Source organism: Megalobrama amblycephala, linkage group LG7 (genome assembly GCF_018812025.1).
Source record: "Megalobrama amblycephala isolate DHTTF-2021 linkage group LG7, ASM1881202v1, whole genome shotgun sequence".
Classification (NCBI taxonomy): domain Eukaryota; kingdom Metazoa; phylum Chordata; class Actinopteri; order Cypriniformes; family Xenocyprididae; genus Megalobrama; species Megalobrama amblycephala.
Window position 1 is genome coordinate 8168743 of NC_063050.1, and position 19032 is coordinate 8187774.

At 38.9% G+C, this 19032-nt stretch overlaps 3 protein-coding genes across 3 annotated transcripts in view; all 3 read right to left on the reverse strand.

Moving 5' to 3' along the window:
• LOC125271224 (B-cell receptor CD22-like) overlaps positions 1 to 19032 on the reverse strand; it is a 1156500-nt gene that overhangs the window by 209261 nt on the left and 928207 nt on the right. The window lies entirely within an intron of this gene.
• Positions 1 to 19032, reverse strand: part of LOC125271198 (hemicentin-1-like) — a 987774-nt gene that overhangs the window by 189564 nt on the left and 779178 nt on the right. The window lies entirely within an intron of this gene.
• On the reverse strand, positions 9025 to 15475 carry LOC125271206 (polymeric immunoglobulin receptor-like). Its single transcript, XM_048195211.1, has 8 exons — positions 15169 to 15475; positions 14788 to 15081; positions 14385 to 14699; positions 13954 to 14268; positions 13575 to 13862; positions 13184 to 13489; positions 12832 to 13107; positions 9025 to 9727 (listed from the first exon to the last, which is right to left on the reverse strand). The coding sequence occupies exons 1-8, from the start codon at positions 15209 to 15211 to the stop codon at positions 9642 to 9644; spliced, it is 1923 nt and encodes a 640-aa protein (XP_048051168.1). The 5' UTR covers positions 15212 to 15475; the 3' UTR covers positions 9025 to 9641.

A 19032-nucleotide genomic window follows, 5' to 3' on the forward strand; every position in this document is an offset into this window, starting at 1 on the left:
TTCACGTATGTCTGCCACACCAGAGCCTGTTCACGTATGTCTGCCACACCAGAGCCTGTTCACGTCATGCCTGCCACACCAGAGCCTGTTCACGTCATGCCTGCCACGCCAGAGACTGTTCACGTCATATCTGCCACGGCAGAGCCTGTTCACGTCATGTCTGCCACACCAGAGCCTGTTCACGTATGTCTGCCACACCAGAGCCTGTTCACGTCATGTCTGCCACACCAGAGCCTGTTCACGTCATGCCTGCCACGCCAGAGACTGTTCATGTCATGTCTGCCACACCAGAGCCTGTTCACGTCATGCCTGCCACGCCAGAGACTGTTCACGTCATGCCTGCCACAGCAGAGCCTGTTCACGTCATGTCTGCCACACCAGAGACTGTTCACGTCATATCTGCCACGCCAGGGCCTGTTCACGCCACAACTGCCATGCCAAGGCCTGTTCACATCATGCCAGCCAGGTCCTCCAGTGCACCAGGACCCTCTGCTCCATGTTCCACGGTCCTGGTCCGCCTCTGCTCCGTGACCCAGGCCAGCCATTGCCATGCCATGGTCCAGGTCCTGTCCCCCTGCATGGGCCTGGCCCTCCATCCCTCCCCCAAGACCGCCTCTGCTCCACCACCCTCTTGGACTGTCTAGTTTTGGTTAATGTTGGGCATCGGGAGCCGCCCTTAGAGGGGGGGATTCTGTAATGTCTTGTTTTGGGTGTTATTGTTCATGTTCATGTTTTATTTTCAAGTTCATGCTTTGTTTCATTGCTTTGCTTGTTATGTGCTCCCATGTCATGTGATTTCCTGCTCCTCATATGATCTTGCCATGTGCTTCCCTTGTGAAAGTGTCATGTTGTCATTGGTTGATTTAGTCATGTGGTTATCAGTTCCGTTTTGTGATTGGGTCTTTGTCTCATTGTTCTCAGGTGTGTCTTGTTAGCTTATTAGTCTCTTTGTATAAATAGCCCTCATTAGGGCCTAAACACCAATGGTGTGAGGACCCTATTGTAATTGCTTGATCAATTCTTCTTCTCTGAAATTAATCGCATTTTTGAGGGCCTAAACATGCTCGAAAACTCATGTAACTTTGCACACATGTCAGAAGTGGTGAAAATTTACGTCTGATATGGGTCTCAGAATTAGATGTGGCAAAATGGCTCGATAGCTCCACCTACAAAATTTCATTTAAGTGCCCTTCGTGCTACATTTCACGTACAGGTATGAAACTTGATAGACACACGTAACAGCCCAATACCTACAAAAAAGCCCCTGGGTGCAAATTCTGAAAGCCCAACAGGAAGTGAGATATTTTTAATTTTCTCTGCAAACTTTTTGCAGTTTTTGCCATTTCCAGACATATTTTAATGAACTCCTCCTAGAGCTTTAATCAGATCAACATATTTGGTCATATAAAGGCCTTAGCGATGTTTAATTGCGAATATCTAGAGTTTTCGCTGAAGAGTGTGTCTGTGGCGGCCTGACAAAGTCTGATGTTTCTCCATGAAACAGGAAGTTTTTGTAAGTCAAGCATACAATATCCAACCTGCCCCAAACTTCACGCATGATAAGAGTCCTGGCCTGAAGACATCTACATGCAAATATTCAGTTAGTCATAGTGCCACCTGCTGGCAACAGGAAATGGTATGCTTTACACTGTAATTCACTCCCTGAAACTTCATTTAAATATGCCATGAAGTTCAAACATACTAGAAACATGTTATATCATGCAACGCTTGGCTAATGTATGCAATTAACTACACAAAACAGGAAGTTGTTGTAACTCGTGCATATAATGTCCGATCTGCCCCAAACTTCACATGTTTGAGAAGAGTCCTGCCCTGAACACATCTACATGACAATATTCAGTTATAGTAGTAGTGCCACCCACTGGCAGCAAGAAGTGTCATGTTTAACACTGTGATGCACTTCTAGCAACATAATAAAATATGCAGTTGAGTGCTAAACATGCTAGAAACATGCTAACAACGCTTAGCTGAGTGCTAAATCATGCTATTATCATCATGAAACAGGAAGTTTATACATACAATGTCCAATCAGCCTCAAACTTCTCATGTTTGATAAGTGCCCTGGCCTGAAGATGCCAAAATGTAGTTATAGTCATATTGCCACCAGCTGGTAGCAGGAAGTGTGGCAAATACAAATGACCGACTTTGTTCTCCTATATTAATGTACTTAAATGCATATTGCCCACCGTGGTCTGTTTTCTTAAAGCCACCGGGTGGCAGTGATATGGGTGCGAGGACCCTTTCTTTGCTGCTTTCAGCTTTAATGTTTCATTGTTATCTTGCCTAGCTTTGTTTCACTGTAATCTGCTGTTGGTAAGTTTATTTCTCTGTTGAGTCAAGTCAAGCCACGTCTATGTTTTGTATTTAGTTCATGTTTTTGTTCAATAAACTGCACATGGGTTCACTACGCTCGCCTCCAGTGGAAATTCATTACAATAAGGCATGGAAACCCAACATGTGTGTTCGTGTGTGTGTGTGTGTGTGTGTGTGTGTGTGTGTGTGTGACAGAGAGATTTGTAATTTGTGAACATAGAGCATAGAAAGTGTTCAAGGGAAAACAGGGAAACAGTCTATAACTGTATAACATCAGATTGATCAGAGATACATCAGAAGAAGGGAGACAGATGGCATCATTTTACATTATAGTATGTCATGTGACACTGTAAACAGATTACCATGGTACAGACTGACACATTACTGTAACTCACCCTTATAAAGTTTGACTAAAGTATAGATTCAGTCATACGGTACAGTGAAAACATTTACTGTATTGGCAAACTCTGTTCTGAACAAAACCGCTAACTTTATCACACTTTTTTTTAAGAATAATAATTGTTACATTCGGGCTTTGTTTCAAAGGGATATTGTCTCCAGTCCTGCTATTGTATCATATTGGAATGGTTGTGTTGAAGGTAAAATCTGGAAACTTCCTCATAAATATTTAATAACAAATAAAATCAAAGAAATTTCTTTTAAACTCATTTATAAATATTACTCTTGTAAAATTATCTTGTATACATATTTTGTACATTTTGTGCTTTACATGCTGAAATATTATATCATTTATTTTGGAGTTTTTCTCATTCAGTTTGTTTTTGGTCAGATTTATGTTTTTTTATTAAGGCTCACATCATTCCCAGCTTTGAACAACGCTTTAAAAAGGTTTTTTTTTTTTTTTTTTTCTCCTATAACAAATAATATCATAAGGAATGCTATTTAATTAAGATGCTGCTTTTTTTTTTTTTTTTAAGCTAAATTTAGTATTCATAAATGTAAATTTTGGGGAAATAAGTCTTCGTTTTAAATTTTAAAATCAGAAGGTAAACAACACCTAAATACAATGTTATGTTTAAAAAATAGGAAAGCTGTAAAATGTGTTTCTATTGGTAAACATTTCATATTATTTAACTTTTATTTCTATCATTTAAATTTGTCACTGTTTTATTTTTTATGTACTTGTCTTACGTTTATTCAATGACTGTAATCGTAATTTTTATTAAAAAAAATAAAAATAAAAAAAACACTCAGAATAGATCCCATTACAAACATTATGGGTTTTATGTCAGTTATGTAATTTAGGTAATGTAAGTGTATTTTCTAATGTGGCATCTGTAGCATGTGTTACTGTAATTATTTCAGCATCGAGGGTGATTTGAAACATGTATCTTGCATTGTTTGCTATTACATGAACTGATTGTTAAAAGAACTAAACTGAGTTTCGGTAATTAAACCAAATGTTCTCATTACATATTACAATGATCTTGTTTTTTGAAACAGTGATTATGTAGAATGAAAATATGTACAACTAGAATGAAAGTATGATATCAGTGTGATCAGTTTGGAGTTTTGTACTAAGAGTTTTGAAAATGTACACCATACTCACATTACTAACACAGTATAAATATTAAATGCTAATTGTCCAATTTAAGACAAGCAGTTTTCTCCAATAAATAGTGTTAACACAGGTTTAAGTTAAGTGTATTATTACAGTAAGACTGTAAAGTAGATTACAGTAAAGGATTGTAAATTCACAGTTGTGCTGTATTTTACAGTATAATTGTAGTTGATGATTTACAGTACTCTTGTACATTTACAGGGGCTAAATTTGCTTTTTCAACTAAAAAGTTGCTGTAAATTGTACAGCATTTTTTTACACTGTGTGAATAAACATTATTATTATTATTATTGTGATTGTGTTCATTTAAATATCATAATAAGCTTACATCATCTTATTTGATTTGCAGTACAGTCAGAAGAAACTGTTGTAAATGTTCTAACTGCACCATCTGAACGAATCTATACTGTAGTTGACCTTTACAGATGAAGGGTGAGTTACGGTAATGTTGGGTTTATGTTTTATGGGAACTTTCCACAGATATCATGATTTTTATACTGTATAAACGATATATTCTATCCCCTACCCCTAAACCTACCCATCACAGAAAACTTTCCACATTTTTACATTTTACAAAAATATAATTTTCTATGATTTATAAGCTGTTTTCCTCATGGGGACCACAAAAATGTCCAAACAAGGTCAAAAATTACTGGTGTTACCATCCTTGTGGGGACATTTGGTTCACAAAGCAGGGTTCACCAGGACACACACACACACAAACAAGAAAATATGCCAATAGAATCAATATCTATAGAAATCTATAGGAGTACCAAATGATCCATTGATTATTCATTGAGTTCAGTTGGATTAAATAACAAACAAATGTATTAAACTGAACGAGCAGAGTTGCAAATAAAAAGTATGATAGTAATAGCATTATGAAAGGCAGTTACTGTGAATGAAACATTTATATAGATAAAACTTTGGAAATTTTGTGTTATGAAAAGGATAAATTGTGATTTTGTACATTTAACTAACACAATTGAAAATTGTGAAATGTTTGAAAAAACTGCACTTTTGATGATCTGTTGTGATATTAGTATTAAAAGCTTTGAAAATTTACCAATTGCTTGTGAAAATTGCGTCAAAGCAATTGAAAAATTGTATCACTGGAACAACTATGAAAATAAGCTTTCCGTTAACTGATTTATATAGCCGTTGTTGTTGCTTATAATTTGTAAATGTTCAATGAAAAGGTTCTTAGGGAAACCAAAAAAAAAAAAAAAAAAAAAAAAAAAAGGTTTGTATATGGCATCACTGTGTGGAAAGAAAAAAAAACAAACAAAAAAAACACTTATTGATTTTATCTTTCATCATCTAGAGGTGTTCAGTGTTATTACTGTCATTATGCGTGATGGTGTGGAGATCATCATGGGTTTGAGGCTCTCAGTTACTCACCTCTTATAACATTCAACTTCACATCAGTGTAAGAATCTCTTCCTTCAGTTCTATCAACTCCACACTGGTACGTCCCAGAATCCCGTTCATTCAGATTTCTGATGGTCACAGTGAAGACTGCTGATCTTGTGTCGTCATACAGAGAGAATCTTCCAGAATGAAACCATTTATCTTTCTCATTAGTCCTGATAAGTTCAGAGCACCGTCCAGACTGTGGTTTATTTGGCTTCTTTCCTCTACAAAAATACTTTGCTTTTGCTGTATCTCCTTTACTGTATTTGCATGTGATGTTGACTTCAGACCCTGAATATCCTGTAATGCTCAAGGACCTCACGACACCTACAACAAACCAAAATCTTAATATATCACATATTACAAGAACAAGGTGAACTTTCAGATTAATTTAGGCTACTGCTTCTTAAAGTCAGTATAACATCATGAAGTGAAGTGAAAGACTCTCCTCATCAAATCTGTGCTGTTTTTAGTGATTTACTCTGAGTTCAGATTCTTACCAGGAATCATCAGCAGAGTGAAAGTCAAGATGATCTTCATTCTTCTCTCTTATTAAATGATCTTCTCTGTTGTCAGTAGATTCAGTTCTTCTGAAGCTCTCAATGTGTGTTCAGATGAGTTTTGAGTCTTTCTTTCCTGGTTACAAGTTTAACATGAAGTGCTGAATGTGATGGAGACGCCCACTTCCTCTGAGAGAGAGAGAGAGAGAGAGAGAGAGAGAGAGAGATTAATTAAAGGAGAAGTGAAGCTAATACTTCATTTCATTTGACAGTGACATCTGATGGACACACACGAAACAGCAGCAGTTCCCGTTGTAACTATAAGTGCAGGTTTCTGATTGACCAGTATGATGAATATCACAGTGAGATATGACAGACAGAACAGGAAACAGGAAGTATAACAAAGTCCAAGGACAAACACAGTGGACACCTGACAAAGCCCACATTAAAGGAGAGGATTCAGGATACTCCACAATAAAACAAAGGTCCAGGAGGGTGGTGAAGTGGAGGTGGAATAGGGAAGGGATGGAGGGCCAGGCCCGTGTAGTGGAAGATGGCCTGGAGACTGAGGCAAAGCAGGGAGCCAGGGCAGAGGAGGAACAACAGGAGCTGAGGACCATGGCAGAGCCAAGGGAGAGAGCCCAGAGAGTTTAAAGACTATCTCTGTGGTTGCAACAGTGCCAATGGGGGGGCGGAGAATTCAGGGACCATTTTAGTGGCCTTGACAGTGGGTACGGGGAGTTCAAAGGCGGCCTCCATAGCCCTGACAGGGCAGACAGATGGTTCAGGAGCAGATCCTGCCACCTCAGAAGTGTGTGCAGGCCAAACACACAAGATAGGGGTTGCCATTACAAGTAACACCAACGACAGTAGGAAGAGTTTCAGGAACACCAGACAAGGAAGCACTGAGAGTGCAGGTTTGGTGGTGCTAGAACCACCCTGAAATGGATCCAGTGGCTGAATAGTACTGTCCAGTGGTGTTTGCAGCTTCAGGAGCATAGCCCCCATCCCCCAAAAATGTATATACACCGGGGCAAACAAGCGTAACAAAACACACCTAGGAGAGAACATCAAGGGGAAATTAACATGAAAAACTACAACAGGACTACAAGATGGCTGACAGAACAGGAAACAGGAAGAATAACAAAGTCCAAGGACAAACACAGAGAACATGACATGATTAATTACAGTATAATAAGACTGTAATTATTTTGCATTACAAGTTTTCTTTAATGTTGTTTAAATATGCAAATGGTATTATATAATGAAACATGCACACAGTTGCATACATTCCAAAACAGAAATCTGAACATTAGAAAAAGTCAGGTTCAAAATGAATTTTGTTGACATGTTAAAGATTTTTACAGAGAGATGATTTGCATTTCTCTTCTTATCACTCCATCAATCGGCAATACTGTCAACAGCCAAAGAAAAACAGGTTGACCATATTTTTAAGAGTAAAGTCAGTGTGATCTCCTGCTGCTGGAAGAGAGTCGTTCAGATGTTCAGCACCACGGACAGCAGCTGATCTGGAGCACATGACTGAGATTCATCACCACACACACACACACACACACACACACACACACAGTCTGTTCAGATGAGCTCCTGTTCTCACAGACATCACATTACACTTCTTATGCTGAATTACTGACCATCAATGACACATTACATACATCAACAACTTATAAATCAGTTTATTTGAACAGATATAAGTCTTGTGTAGTGAACAGCTTTGTACAAAAGCAACAAGTCCTGTGAAGCCGAGGTTTACAGTGATATTAGAGCATCACCTGCATATAAAGGTTCTCAGCTGTTGTAAAATTACTGCGGCATCTAGTGGAGATTATAGTGTCTGATACTGAAAGCTCATGCAGGTTTTCACGCTCTCTATCCACCTTATTTTTAACATATAAGAGTGAATGAGGAAGTTTCGCACATTCACAGAAAACAGCTTACTTCAGTAACGCAAATAAAGGTGGATAATAAGGTAATAATTCAAAACAGAAGATTGAAATAATGCACCATAACAGAAGTGCTAAAGATACAAAATACTGTGAAATATATACAAATAAGATCATACAGAATTCAGATCATAAGAGGCTCCAGCAGCTGTCTGCTTCCTTTCCTTTATCTCTGACTTTGGTATAATATTTGATAGTTACATGGACTAAATGTTAATGCAGACATATTTAAAACCAAGGTTTCAATCCTTCAGATTGACTCTTTCATTTCAAACTTGTGTAAAAGGAAGTGTGGAAATCAGTGTAATTTATAATTCATCAAAACAGAACAGAATGTTAATAATAAAAAACACATACACTATAAACTTCCATACAATTAAATCTCATTGCAATAAAACCAGTAAATCAGACATTAACTCAGATTTGCCACTAGATGGAGCCAAAGGATTCAGTTAAAACGTGAATCATGAACAGAAAATTACCATCTCTAGAAAGATAAAAAAAAAAAAAAAAAAAATGACAGATGCAATAACTAGACTACTTTAAAAAATCTATAAAGCTAATTTTCAAAAAACAGATGAGGAGAAATCACGAGTGAATTACTCATGCAGAGAGGGAAAAAAGGTCCAGTCGTGCTGACAGGACTTTTAGCATTTGAAAAGCAAGCAGACATTTTAAGATTCATGACTGCAGCAAAAAATAGTTTAGAATTTGTTAGTCTGTAATGTTGTAAAAAAAAAAAAAAAAAAAAAAAAAAAAACTGTAAGAAAAAGACAATTTCACATATTACAAACATTCACAGCATCTCTTTTATGTAGTGGAAAGTCTGCATCCATTGTTGCTAAAGAAACCATTTCCTGTTTGTATCACACCTGCTGGTGGCTGACAAGCTTCTGGGTTAGACCAACAGAATATAAAGAGCAAAAATCACAAAGACGAGAGCATTACCTTTAGATCATGAAATAAATAATCTAGTTTGATAAATTGTGTGCATTTTATAGTTTCATTTAATCAGTCTATACATCAAACCATTCATTTACAAACAGAGTGAATCCATCAGTCAAGAGCAGAATTAATCTCTCTCTCTCTCTCTCTCTCTAACACACACACACACACACACACACACAAAGAAAATTCAAAATACTTACAGTGATAAAACTGCAGTTGTTGTTTGTTTAAAATAATGAACACATATATACATAGTTCAGCATTACAAATGATGCCATTTATAATATTTTTTTTATTTTATTTGACAGACATTGTGTCATTGACATATTTTTTACATTTTGTTTAAAGTAAAACAGTCCAATCACACACAAACAACTTGTGAATCATAAAAGTGGTTCAGCCATTTTAATAGTTAAATAAGCAAAATGAATAATTTATATTTTAATTATAGAACATCTTCAGTAATTACAAGGCAAAGTTTAGTCTTTATTGTCTTCTGACCACAGACGATGTTCAGCATCTCTCTCTCTCTGTTCTCTGTGGGTTTCCTGAGAGAGTCTTTTTGATCTTTTCAGGAAACTGAACTGAGACCCAGAAACTTCACCTGTTTTCTGTGGCTTTAAGCTGGACTGATCACCACTCAAACACAAAAAAACACCTACAGAGTTCATGAGAAACTCTGTGAGCAAAAGGATTTTAAAAGACTTATATTTTTAATGTTTTATCACATTTTCAAGAATGATGAAGATTAAAAGTACGTTTGTTTGTGACCTGCATCTGACAAAACATCAATTTGAATACATTTTGAATGTCCTCATTTGGAAAAAAAAGACTATTCATAAACAGTTTTTGAGTTTTAGTTATTATAATCAGTGTTTGTTCATGAAGGACAGCATCACCTCATCTTAATAAACACTCAATTACAGTGAATCCTCCAATCAGCAGCAGAGTCGAACATATAGAAATGATGTTGAACAAAGAGAAATCTGAAAAATACAAAAAAAACATAAAAGTGATGATTAGAGAGGAATGTGATTTGCAGACGTTACAAACATACAAAATTCATGGTAAATATACACAGATGTGAATCAGAGTTAAATCTGAGCAATAGCATTACAAAGAAGTTTTAAACATAAATGTTGCCGTTTTTATCATGAATAGCCATGTTATAGCCATGAGAAAAAACATCAAGATGCTCTGCGGAATCTGTGAGCGCTTGGGAACGCTTTAGCATCGCGGCATTTTTTTTTTTTTTCAATTGAGACACTTTGTTGCAATGATACAGAATATCCACTGCACTGTACTTGTAACTGATTTTGCAGAAAATTTGTTTCAGACCAAAAATGTTGGGACAATGTATGTTCGGAGACCAGCAATATTAATTTCTCATCCATTTTGTTCTGTTCTCTGCTTGCTGGTGTTGTTTTACAGCAAGAACGTTGTGACAGTTGGTCGAAGTTGCATTTGTCCTGCCCATCCTCCACTCTGATTGGATGGCTGGCTAAAAAGTGACAGTGATGAGTGCAGCATTTTTCTCATTCTTCAACTCGAGGCGACCGGTCCCATGAAGGGATGTTCACTGTAACGGAAGGCCTCAGCTGCCTCGCTCAACAGATGAAGCGGGTGATCCAAGGGGGCTTCCCCACTGGAGCGCCTTCAATAAGGGCATGGCAAGCTGATATGGTGGACACAAATATCCTGAGAGTAGCAGGACATGTGCCTGCTGATAGCTTTTCCTGCAGAAACTCCAGCACTGAAACAAGCTGGCAGTGTACTCGGTCTGCACTGTGCACTCGGTCTACACCACTTTTCAAAGACACTCAATTCAAGGGCATAGAATCTTCTTGTGAAGGGAGCCCTGGACCTCAGAACAGTCTGTACACTATCAGCTGGAAGCCCAGAATCTGTAAGTTAGTCCCCCTCAAGTGCCAAATGCGAAGGTTCCGAAGCTTGGGCCGGGGATGAAATATTGTTCCCTGCACCTGAGACAGAAGGTCACTCCTGATCAGAATTGCAAAAGGCAAGCCATCGAGGAGGGATATTATCTCAGAGAACCAAACTGTGGTAAGCCAATGAGGCGCTATCAATAAGAGGCAAGACCCTTGTTGACGGACCTTAGCCAGGACTGCCGGGAGCAGATCGATTGGTGAAAATGCATACTGATGCAGCCTGGGCAATGTATGTGCATTGGCATCCGGACTCAGGGGGGTGGGTGATTCAGATAGAAGTAGAGGGGACATCGCGCTGTCTCCTGGGAGGCAAATAGGTCGACCTCTGCTTCGTAAAATATTTCCCAAATCTGTCTGACTCCTTTGGGATGGAGTTTCTATTCCCGTGTGTCACAGTCTGCCTGGACAGTAAGTCTGCTTCCATATTCAAATACCCATGGATGTAAATCGCCCTGAGGGACAGGAACTTGTCCTGAGCCCAAAGCAGAACCTGCTGCATTAGCCTGTTCAGACAGATCTGAGACTCTTATGTTCGTTGGTACATCCAATAACAAAACAGAAATAGCGGACTGCTACAGCTTACTCAGGGTGGATCTATGCTAATAGGGCAGATCGTCACCAGTCATGGACGGTGCTCCCCCTACTCTTATGTAAATTTGGAACCACTTGTTTGGAGGCTGGTTGTTTACACACACTGTGGACACACATCTGTGTTCAAACACCTTATATATTATAACTGATTAGTGAGTGCAATAATGTGTAATGACTGGAAGCTCTCTTGTTCCTGCGGTCAGTGTACAAGTCATCACCTCGTCTAACTCCTCTTGCGGCGCTCTTGAAACCCATCTTGCCAGAAACAAGAGATGCAGCGTCCTCTGCCCGATCCGAAGAAGCGGGCACGAGGACAGAAAGAACAAGAGAAAGGGACAGACCTGTCTCCCGCTCCTCAGCCAGATCGACTCGTGAGCCCCATGATCTTAGTGTGGTAGCTTAACCTTGAAATTAGGCGAGACGAGAGCGACGACCACTTGAGTCAGCGTCTGTGAAGATTCTCGCACTAAAGTTAGTCTTTTTGTTGCTCATAACATCCCTCAATTAAGTTGGAGAACTTCAAGCTGTGTCTATTCCCCTCCCTGCTTAGAATTTTCTCCAGGGAGGGTGAAGGCTATTACACCCTAGATCTGGATACATGCCTAATGTGACTAGATTTACTATTCTTCAGGACTTCCATCCTCCCACATGTGTCAGCAGAAGACGAAAGACTTCATTTACTCTGCCCTGTGCAGGCTCTAGAGTTTTTGTTCAGAGGTCTTCTCGCTAGAGGAAGTCAAACCAGTTGTTAGTATGTTTTGGGTTGCCCAAGAAAGGATCCCCGCCCTCAAAGCAGACAATCAGCAACTGGATTGTCCAGGCAATTTCTTTGGCCTACCAGGTTGGTGCGGAATGCCTTCACCTCTGGCCGTAAGAGCTCATTCGACTAGAAGCATGGTGTCTTCTAAAGCTTTGCTTTCGGGGGTCTCCCTGCAAGAGATATGTGATCCGGCAGGCTGGGCTACCCTGCATACATTCCTGACGTTTTAAAGTCTGCATCTTCCTTCCATGCCCGGTGCACAGGTACTCTTGTGCTAAGCTGTGCCTGGACAGTTTCACACTAGGACAGACCTCACTTGGCATGGCAGAGTGGGCACACACGAGTTCCCTCAAAAGGGAACGTCTTGGGTTATGACTGTAACTCATGTTCCCTGAGAAGCGAACAAGACACTGCGTGCCTTTGCCATGCCTTCGCATGTCTGAGAGCGACTTGCTTTGAGCTATCAGAAGTTGATGCAACTGTGTGCCGGCATCTCTATATAGTTTCTGTGTATGCCGTCACATGCCACGTCTCGATGCAACACCAATCAGGATTGGAATAGTTTTGTTCATGCTTGATGAATGACGGGCTACGCTAAGGGCGTTCCTCAAAGTGTTGTCAAGATGATGCAGCATCTTCTTCCCTGCTCAGGGAACAAAGGTTACAGTCGTAACCCGAGACGTTCTCAGTTGTTTATGTGATGGTAATGAACAATGTCAGAAGACACATGTAATTTTTTTTTTTTAAATTAAGTCCTAAACTTTTTAAATAGAAAAAAAAATAATCTTACCCTTTTTAACAGTGAGGTTGACTTTAGTGGTGATGTGTGCTGCACACCAGTATATCCCAGAATCCTCTTCTCTCAGATCATTGATGTTCACAGTAAAGACTCCAGTAGAAGCTTCATCACTGAAAGAGAATCGATCATCTCTGATCGTCTCCAATGAAACTCCATCCTTCACACACATGGAGGGTTCATGTGCTTTGCAGAAGAGTTTCTGATGTTCGTCATGATGTTTGCACTGGATTGACATGTCGTCTCCTTCATACTTAGTCAAGTTCAGCTCTGGAAATGATGAGAAATAGAAGAACATCAATTCACAGCCATAGTTTGACATATTCAGATGATAAACCTTCCTCACCCTCATTCATGATGACGATCAGATGAGTGTAAAGATAATTCACGTCTCTCTCTAATGTCACTGCACACCAGTATTTCCCAGCATCCTCTGCTGTCAGTCCAGTGATGGTCCCAGTGAAGACACTTGCAGTGCCGTCATCATTCAGAGTCAATCTGTCAGTCTTGGTCTCTTTCTCTTCATTGAGAGTATTTCTATCTCTAGTGGAGCACTTCCCCTTACAGAGAGACTTTGAATTTGATTTATAGATTGAATCATAAGGGCAGATGATCTCAGCAGATTCTCCTTCACGTCTCACTACTGGAGCCACTGCAAACAACAAACACAGACATTTAACACACATGATTCTGAATAAACTGTATTTACTACAATGAAATCATCTGAATTTACTCACTGATGAGGTTGAGCTGAATTTTGGTGTTCAGGGAGATGAAAGTCAAATGTGTGTCTCTGGTTTCTGCTCCACACCAGTAAACTCCAGCATCTCTCACGCTCACTGTAAAAACTCTCTCTTCATTTCTCTCAGATGAACCATTCATTTCTGTCACTGTAGATGTGCTGATGTTTTGACAGATGTGATTATCATCCTCTTTGCAGAAACGAACTTTATGTTCCTCTGGGATCTGACAGCTGATGTTGACTTCTTCACCAAAATGAGCAGATTCAGTCACAAACATTACATCTGTAAACCAAGGGAAATTGAATTAAGTCTGAACCAATACTTTGTTTATGCCTGATAATATATATATATCATTTTTTTTCTGTTTCCTCACCATCTGTGACGTGCAACTGAAGTTCAGTGAAGCTCTCAGTATAGTGAGACACATTCACTCCACACCTATATGTTCCTGCATCTGCAGCTTTCAGCTCTCTAAAAAACACCATCAAGACTCCTGCTCTGGTGTCGTCATATAAAGAAACATCTCCATTCTCCATCCATTCATCCTGAACTCCTGGATTCTTCCTCTCTGAACATCCATCTGATTCTTTACAGATGTATTTTGGATTGGTTTTGTATTGGGGATGTTCACACTTGATCATCATACGACCTCCTGAGTATCCGCTCACTCTAGACACGCCCACTTTAGCTGTCAATCACAAATATCTGACTGAATCAGTGTTTTTATCGATTCGAATGGAACACCTATCAAATACTGATACTATGTGAACTTAGTACACAACATTGATAGTTTGTTCTACTCACCCATAATGTGTAGATGAACAGTATTAATAATGGAGTAAGTGTATGATTGTCCATTGATCCAAACTCCACATAAATAAACTCCTTCATCATCTGGTGTCACAGCAGTAATTCTCACAGTCAAGAGTTCCTGTTTGTCATCAGAAATATTGAATCTTTCTTTCTTATTCCATGGGCTGTAAATCATCTCAACTGAGTCTTCTCCTTCTTTGAATATGATCTTGGGATCATTAATATGATTAGGTGAATATTCACAGCTGAATGTGACAGTTTGTCCAATATGCACCATCACTCTCTTTGACAGGTTACAACATGAATCTGTGATTCACAAAATAAAGAAATATATTTTACTTACATAAAAGCTTTAAATATATTACACCAAAACTCTGATCCTAAAATGACTGACCTTCTTTCACTTTTAAAGTCATATCGACGGACCATTCGCCATCAACCCCAATCCGGTAAGTTCCAGCATCTTGTGTGTTCAGTTCTCTAATGTAGATCATGAGGTTTTCAAAATCATTGCAAAATAAAGTAAATTTTCCTTCATTAATCCATTGATCTTGTTTCACATTACTTATTATTGTTGTATTCTGTAACTTTTGCAAGTATTTAGCTTTATCTTTATGCCAAGGCTTCCATGAACTAACAAGAAGACTTCCTCCAGAATATCCAGTGACTCTAAAGCATCTCACTGCACCTGTCAATCAGATTGATACTGTGATCAGAAACCTCATGAACAGAAAACAGCATCATTACTGCAGTGATGAAAGAGAAAAGCTCTGACCTGAGATCAGGTAGAAAGTGAAGAAGATGAGGAGGATCTTCATTGTGAGTTGAGTTCAGTCTTCTTTATGCTGAATGTTTTCTGTGTGAATCTCTCTGTCTCTACATCTGTCTGCTTTAGTTACTTCCTCTTTCTTCAGCTCTTTATCAGTAATGAGCAGCTTTACTGGCCCCTCCCACCATCAGCACTGACTGAATATTACATTAATCACACTGAAAGAGCGCCACCTAGTGGAGGATACAGTGTCTGATACTGAGAGATCATACAGGTTTCATCTTCTCTATATAAGGACTAATGACACTGAAGATGATTGATCAGCGTTATTTAAATCTTCCACTAGAGGGCGACAGTATAGTTTACTGAGGGCCCTGTACCTTGAATGCAGACTCAGAATGAATTTAATTCATTTATTTACAAAAACACACAAATATGAACATTAAAATACACCTAAATTATAAATAAAAACGTAGGATATAGCCTACAGTGAAGAATGAATAAAACCATTTAAGACATTCTCAGCATCATTATAAACATATGCTATAAACTACACAAAGATCATTTCACTAAAACCAATAATTTTAACATGCATTAACTCATATTTTCCACTAGAGGGAGCCAGAGGTTTCCATAATGCAACCTTGATAACAACTCAGCTGCTTGCATATTTCTAGTATTGACTGATTAGCTTAATGACTGATTAAAAGTCAAGTGTCAAACGGCCCAAACAGATGAAACACTGATCGCCATAATGGCGACCAAGTATTTTCAATAATCATCAAAATCTAAACATCTGTTAATTCACAAAAAGAACTGTAGATGAATGACAGACATAAAGTCAGTCTGATTTGTAATAAGAGATAGTTAATGTCTTTTCAGTTGATTTCATCTAAGGCTGTGGCTGAAGTCAGTTGTAGTTCTGGTGTTTCTTATTCCTTCAGTGATTAATAAGTGCCTGTTATTACCCACACTTGTCCATAAGTACAACATAGTTACTGTGTATATACCATTAGTAAGTACAGTAATGTGTCTGTTAGTTATCATACACGGACACTATAAGTAAGTGCCTGTTATTACCCAACAGTACAAAGTAGTTACCATGTATGTACCATTGGAAAGTACAGCAGTGTTTCTTATTAGTTTCCATGTACATACATGTCAGGAAAGTACCTTGTGTTACCACTCTTTTACCAGGAACGTACACGTACTGTAAAAATAAAGTGCTACCATTATGGTTTTTATATATTAAGCAAATTTACTTTTTAGAGAGTGGAAAGTATATGTCCACCATTAGCAAAATGAACATTTCTTTTTTAAAACATATTTAGGCAGCTGACAGGTTTTGGTTTGACCCACAGAAGATACACTAAGCAAAGGAAAACCACAAAGTGAAGAGCATGTTGATCTTTAACACACTTCCCACAGTGAACACAAAGACCTGAGACACTTACTGTACAAGCAAGATAGTTCATCCTATCTGGGTTTAAAAGCATTTCCGAATTCAGAGAAGCAAATTAGCATATGATTCTCGCTATTATGCCATGCCATGATACATTGAATTTAACCAGAGAGATAATGATGAAAAATCTTAAATACAACAGGAAAATGCAAAGTATATTTTGGAAATGTTGCTTGGGAATTCACAAAAATGCACTAATAATATAAATTTATGACATTTAAAGGATTACAACAGACATTCTGTGTCACTGTCAAAACACACACACACACACACACACCACACACACACACACAGACACACACACAGACACACACACAGGTTTGTTTTGCTATCTTAGTGAGGACTCTCCATTAAGTGTAATGGTTTTTACACTGTACAAACTGTACATTCTCTCCCCCTACACTAACCCCTAAACCTACTCTTCACAGAAAACATTCTGCATTTTTACATTTTAAATAATAAATCAACAGCTTTGGGCAATAGACAAGAAATAATAGCAAATGTTTATTTTATTATAAATCTCTTGCATCAGAAAAATGAGGCCAGTACCAAAAAGAACAAGAATGAAGAAAACAACATTAGCAAACTTGAAAGCACAAATAACAGAAATTTAAAAAGCTTTAAGAGGTGTTGTTAAAGAGCTTTTATTAACAACACGTGTCTCTGCATTCAGAGTGGAAACTTTACAGTTTATATGTTTCACTAAGTGGTTTTATTTCCTGTCTTCATCACGACCTCAGCTAAACTGAGAGGACAAACTCTGTACACACACCAGTAAACCTCTGACACACCTGCTATTTTAAACATGTGAAGAATCAACATGACCAGCAGCGGAAACTTTAAAGTGTCTCATGACTCAACAGACTGAACTGAACAAACCAAACATCTGTTTAACACTAAATTAATTAAGTACATTTTCATCAATAAACTCTGTGAGCATAAGCATGAATATATATTTTATATATATATATATATATATATATATATATATACAGTCAAACCAAAAATTATTTAGACACTAGAGTGTCAAAGTGAATCTGGTCCTTACTGAAGAAGACCGTAGCATCACTGAGAGACACTTCATGCTTCTGAAAACTGACAGATGCGTAAATGAGGCCATCAGAGGGGATTGTGGGTAGTTCATCAGGACAGTTAATTTGAGCTGATCCAGGATCTGTGAGAGAATCACGTCTGCTTTCTGCACATGATGACTGAACATGGAGAAAATAGAGAGAAAACGTACATTAAAATGACAAAACACAACACACACACACACACACACTCACACTGGAACTCACCATTGTATTTTTCTTCCTCTTTCTCTTGTCTGAAGTCGAGGTTCTTCCTAATTACCCAAAACAAAATGAATTGATCAGTAAGAGAAAGACAAACTAGATCAAATTGGAGAAAAACAGCAGCATCTGAAACAGAAACTCATTGAGTCAGTGAGATTTTACTGCTGCTGACAGTCAGAAGATTGAAGCAGCTCAGAGACACTACAACTAATTATTAGTTTGTTTCAACAGATAATAAATGATCAAACCTCGTCTCTTGTGTCTTAATTTACACACAGTCAGAGTGAATCCACTGATCAGCAGCAGAATCACACACACACAAATAATGATGATCATGGAGGAATCTGTAAATAAAACACATATTGGTAATTAATTGTAACGTGGTGGGACTCAAGGTAAGATCCATCTGCAGGCTTTAATTGAACAGAGTTCGTAGTAAGACCGGCAATGGTCAAACAGTGGCAAACAGGTATGGCAGAGAGCAGGCAGAATCGTAGTCGAGGAACAGGCAATGAATCAGGGATGGCAGATTTCATTCACAAAACCAGGAAACAATAAACAGTCCAAAAGGTCCAAAGGGCAGGCGGCAGAGATTCGTACATGGGGAACAGACAGGATCAGAAACAGGCAGACAGACAGGGTAAATAATGCTCTGAATTGTACACAGGGTGAAACAAGACCTCGCTATGTGTGTGTGTGAGTGAGAGTCCTTTATAGTCCAGATAATGAGCTTTGTATGTGGCAATTGGTGATTGGTGGAGTGAGTGCAGGTGAAGTGCAGAGTGCGGGAAGTGTAGTCCGGAACTGACTGGATTCGTGACAGAATGTCCGCCGTGGATGGCACAACCGGGGAGGGGGGGGGGGGGGGTGCCCTGGAGACCTACTGGCAGGTGATACTGAATGTGCAGACGGGTATGGAGTTCTCCAGGGCAGGTCAAGAAACTCTAGGCACCACGGTGGGTCAGGAGCCTCGGGCGGCCATGGCGGATCAGGAGTGTCGAGCAGCCGTGGCAGTTTGGGAGCCCTGGGACGCCAAGGCGGGTCAGGAGCGTCAGGCAGCCATTGAAGTTCAGGAGCCCCACCCACAAGTTCCCCACCCACAGGTATATGACT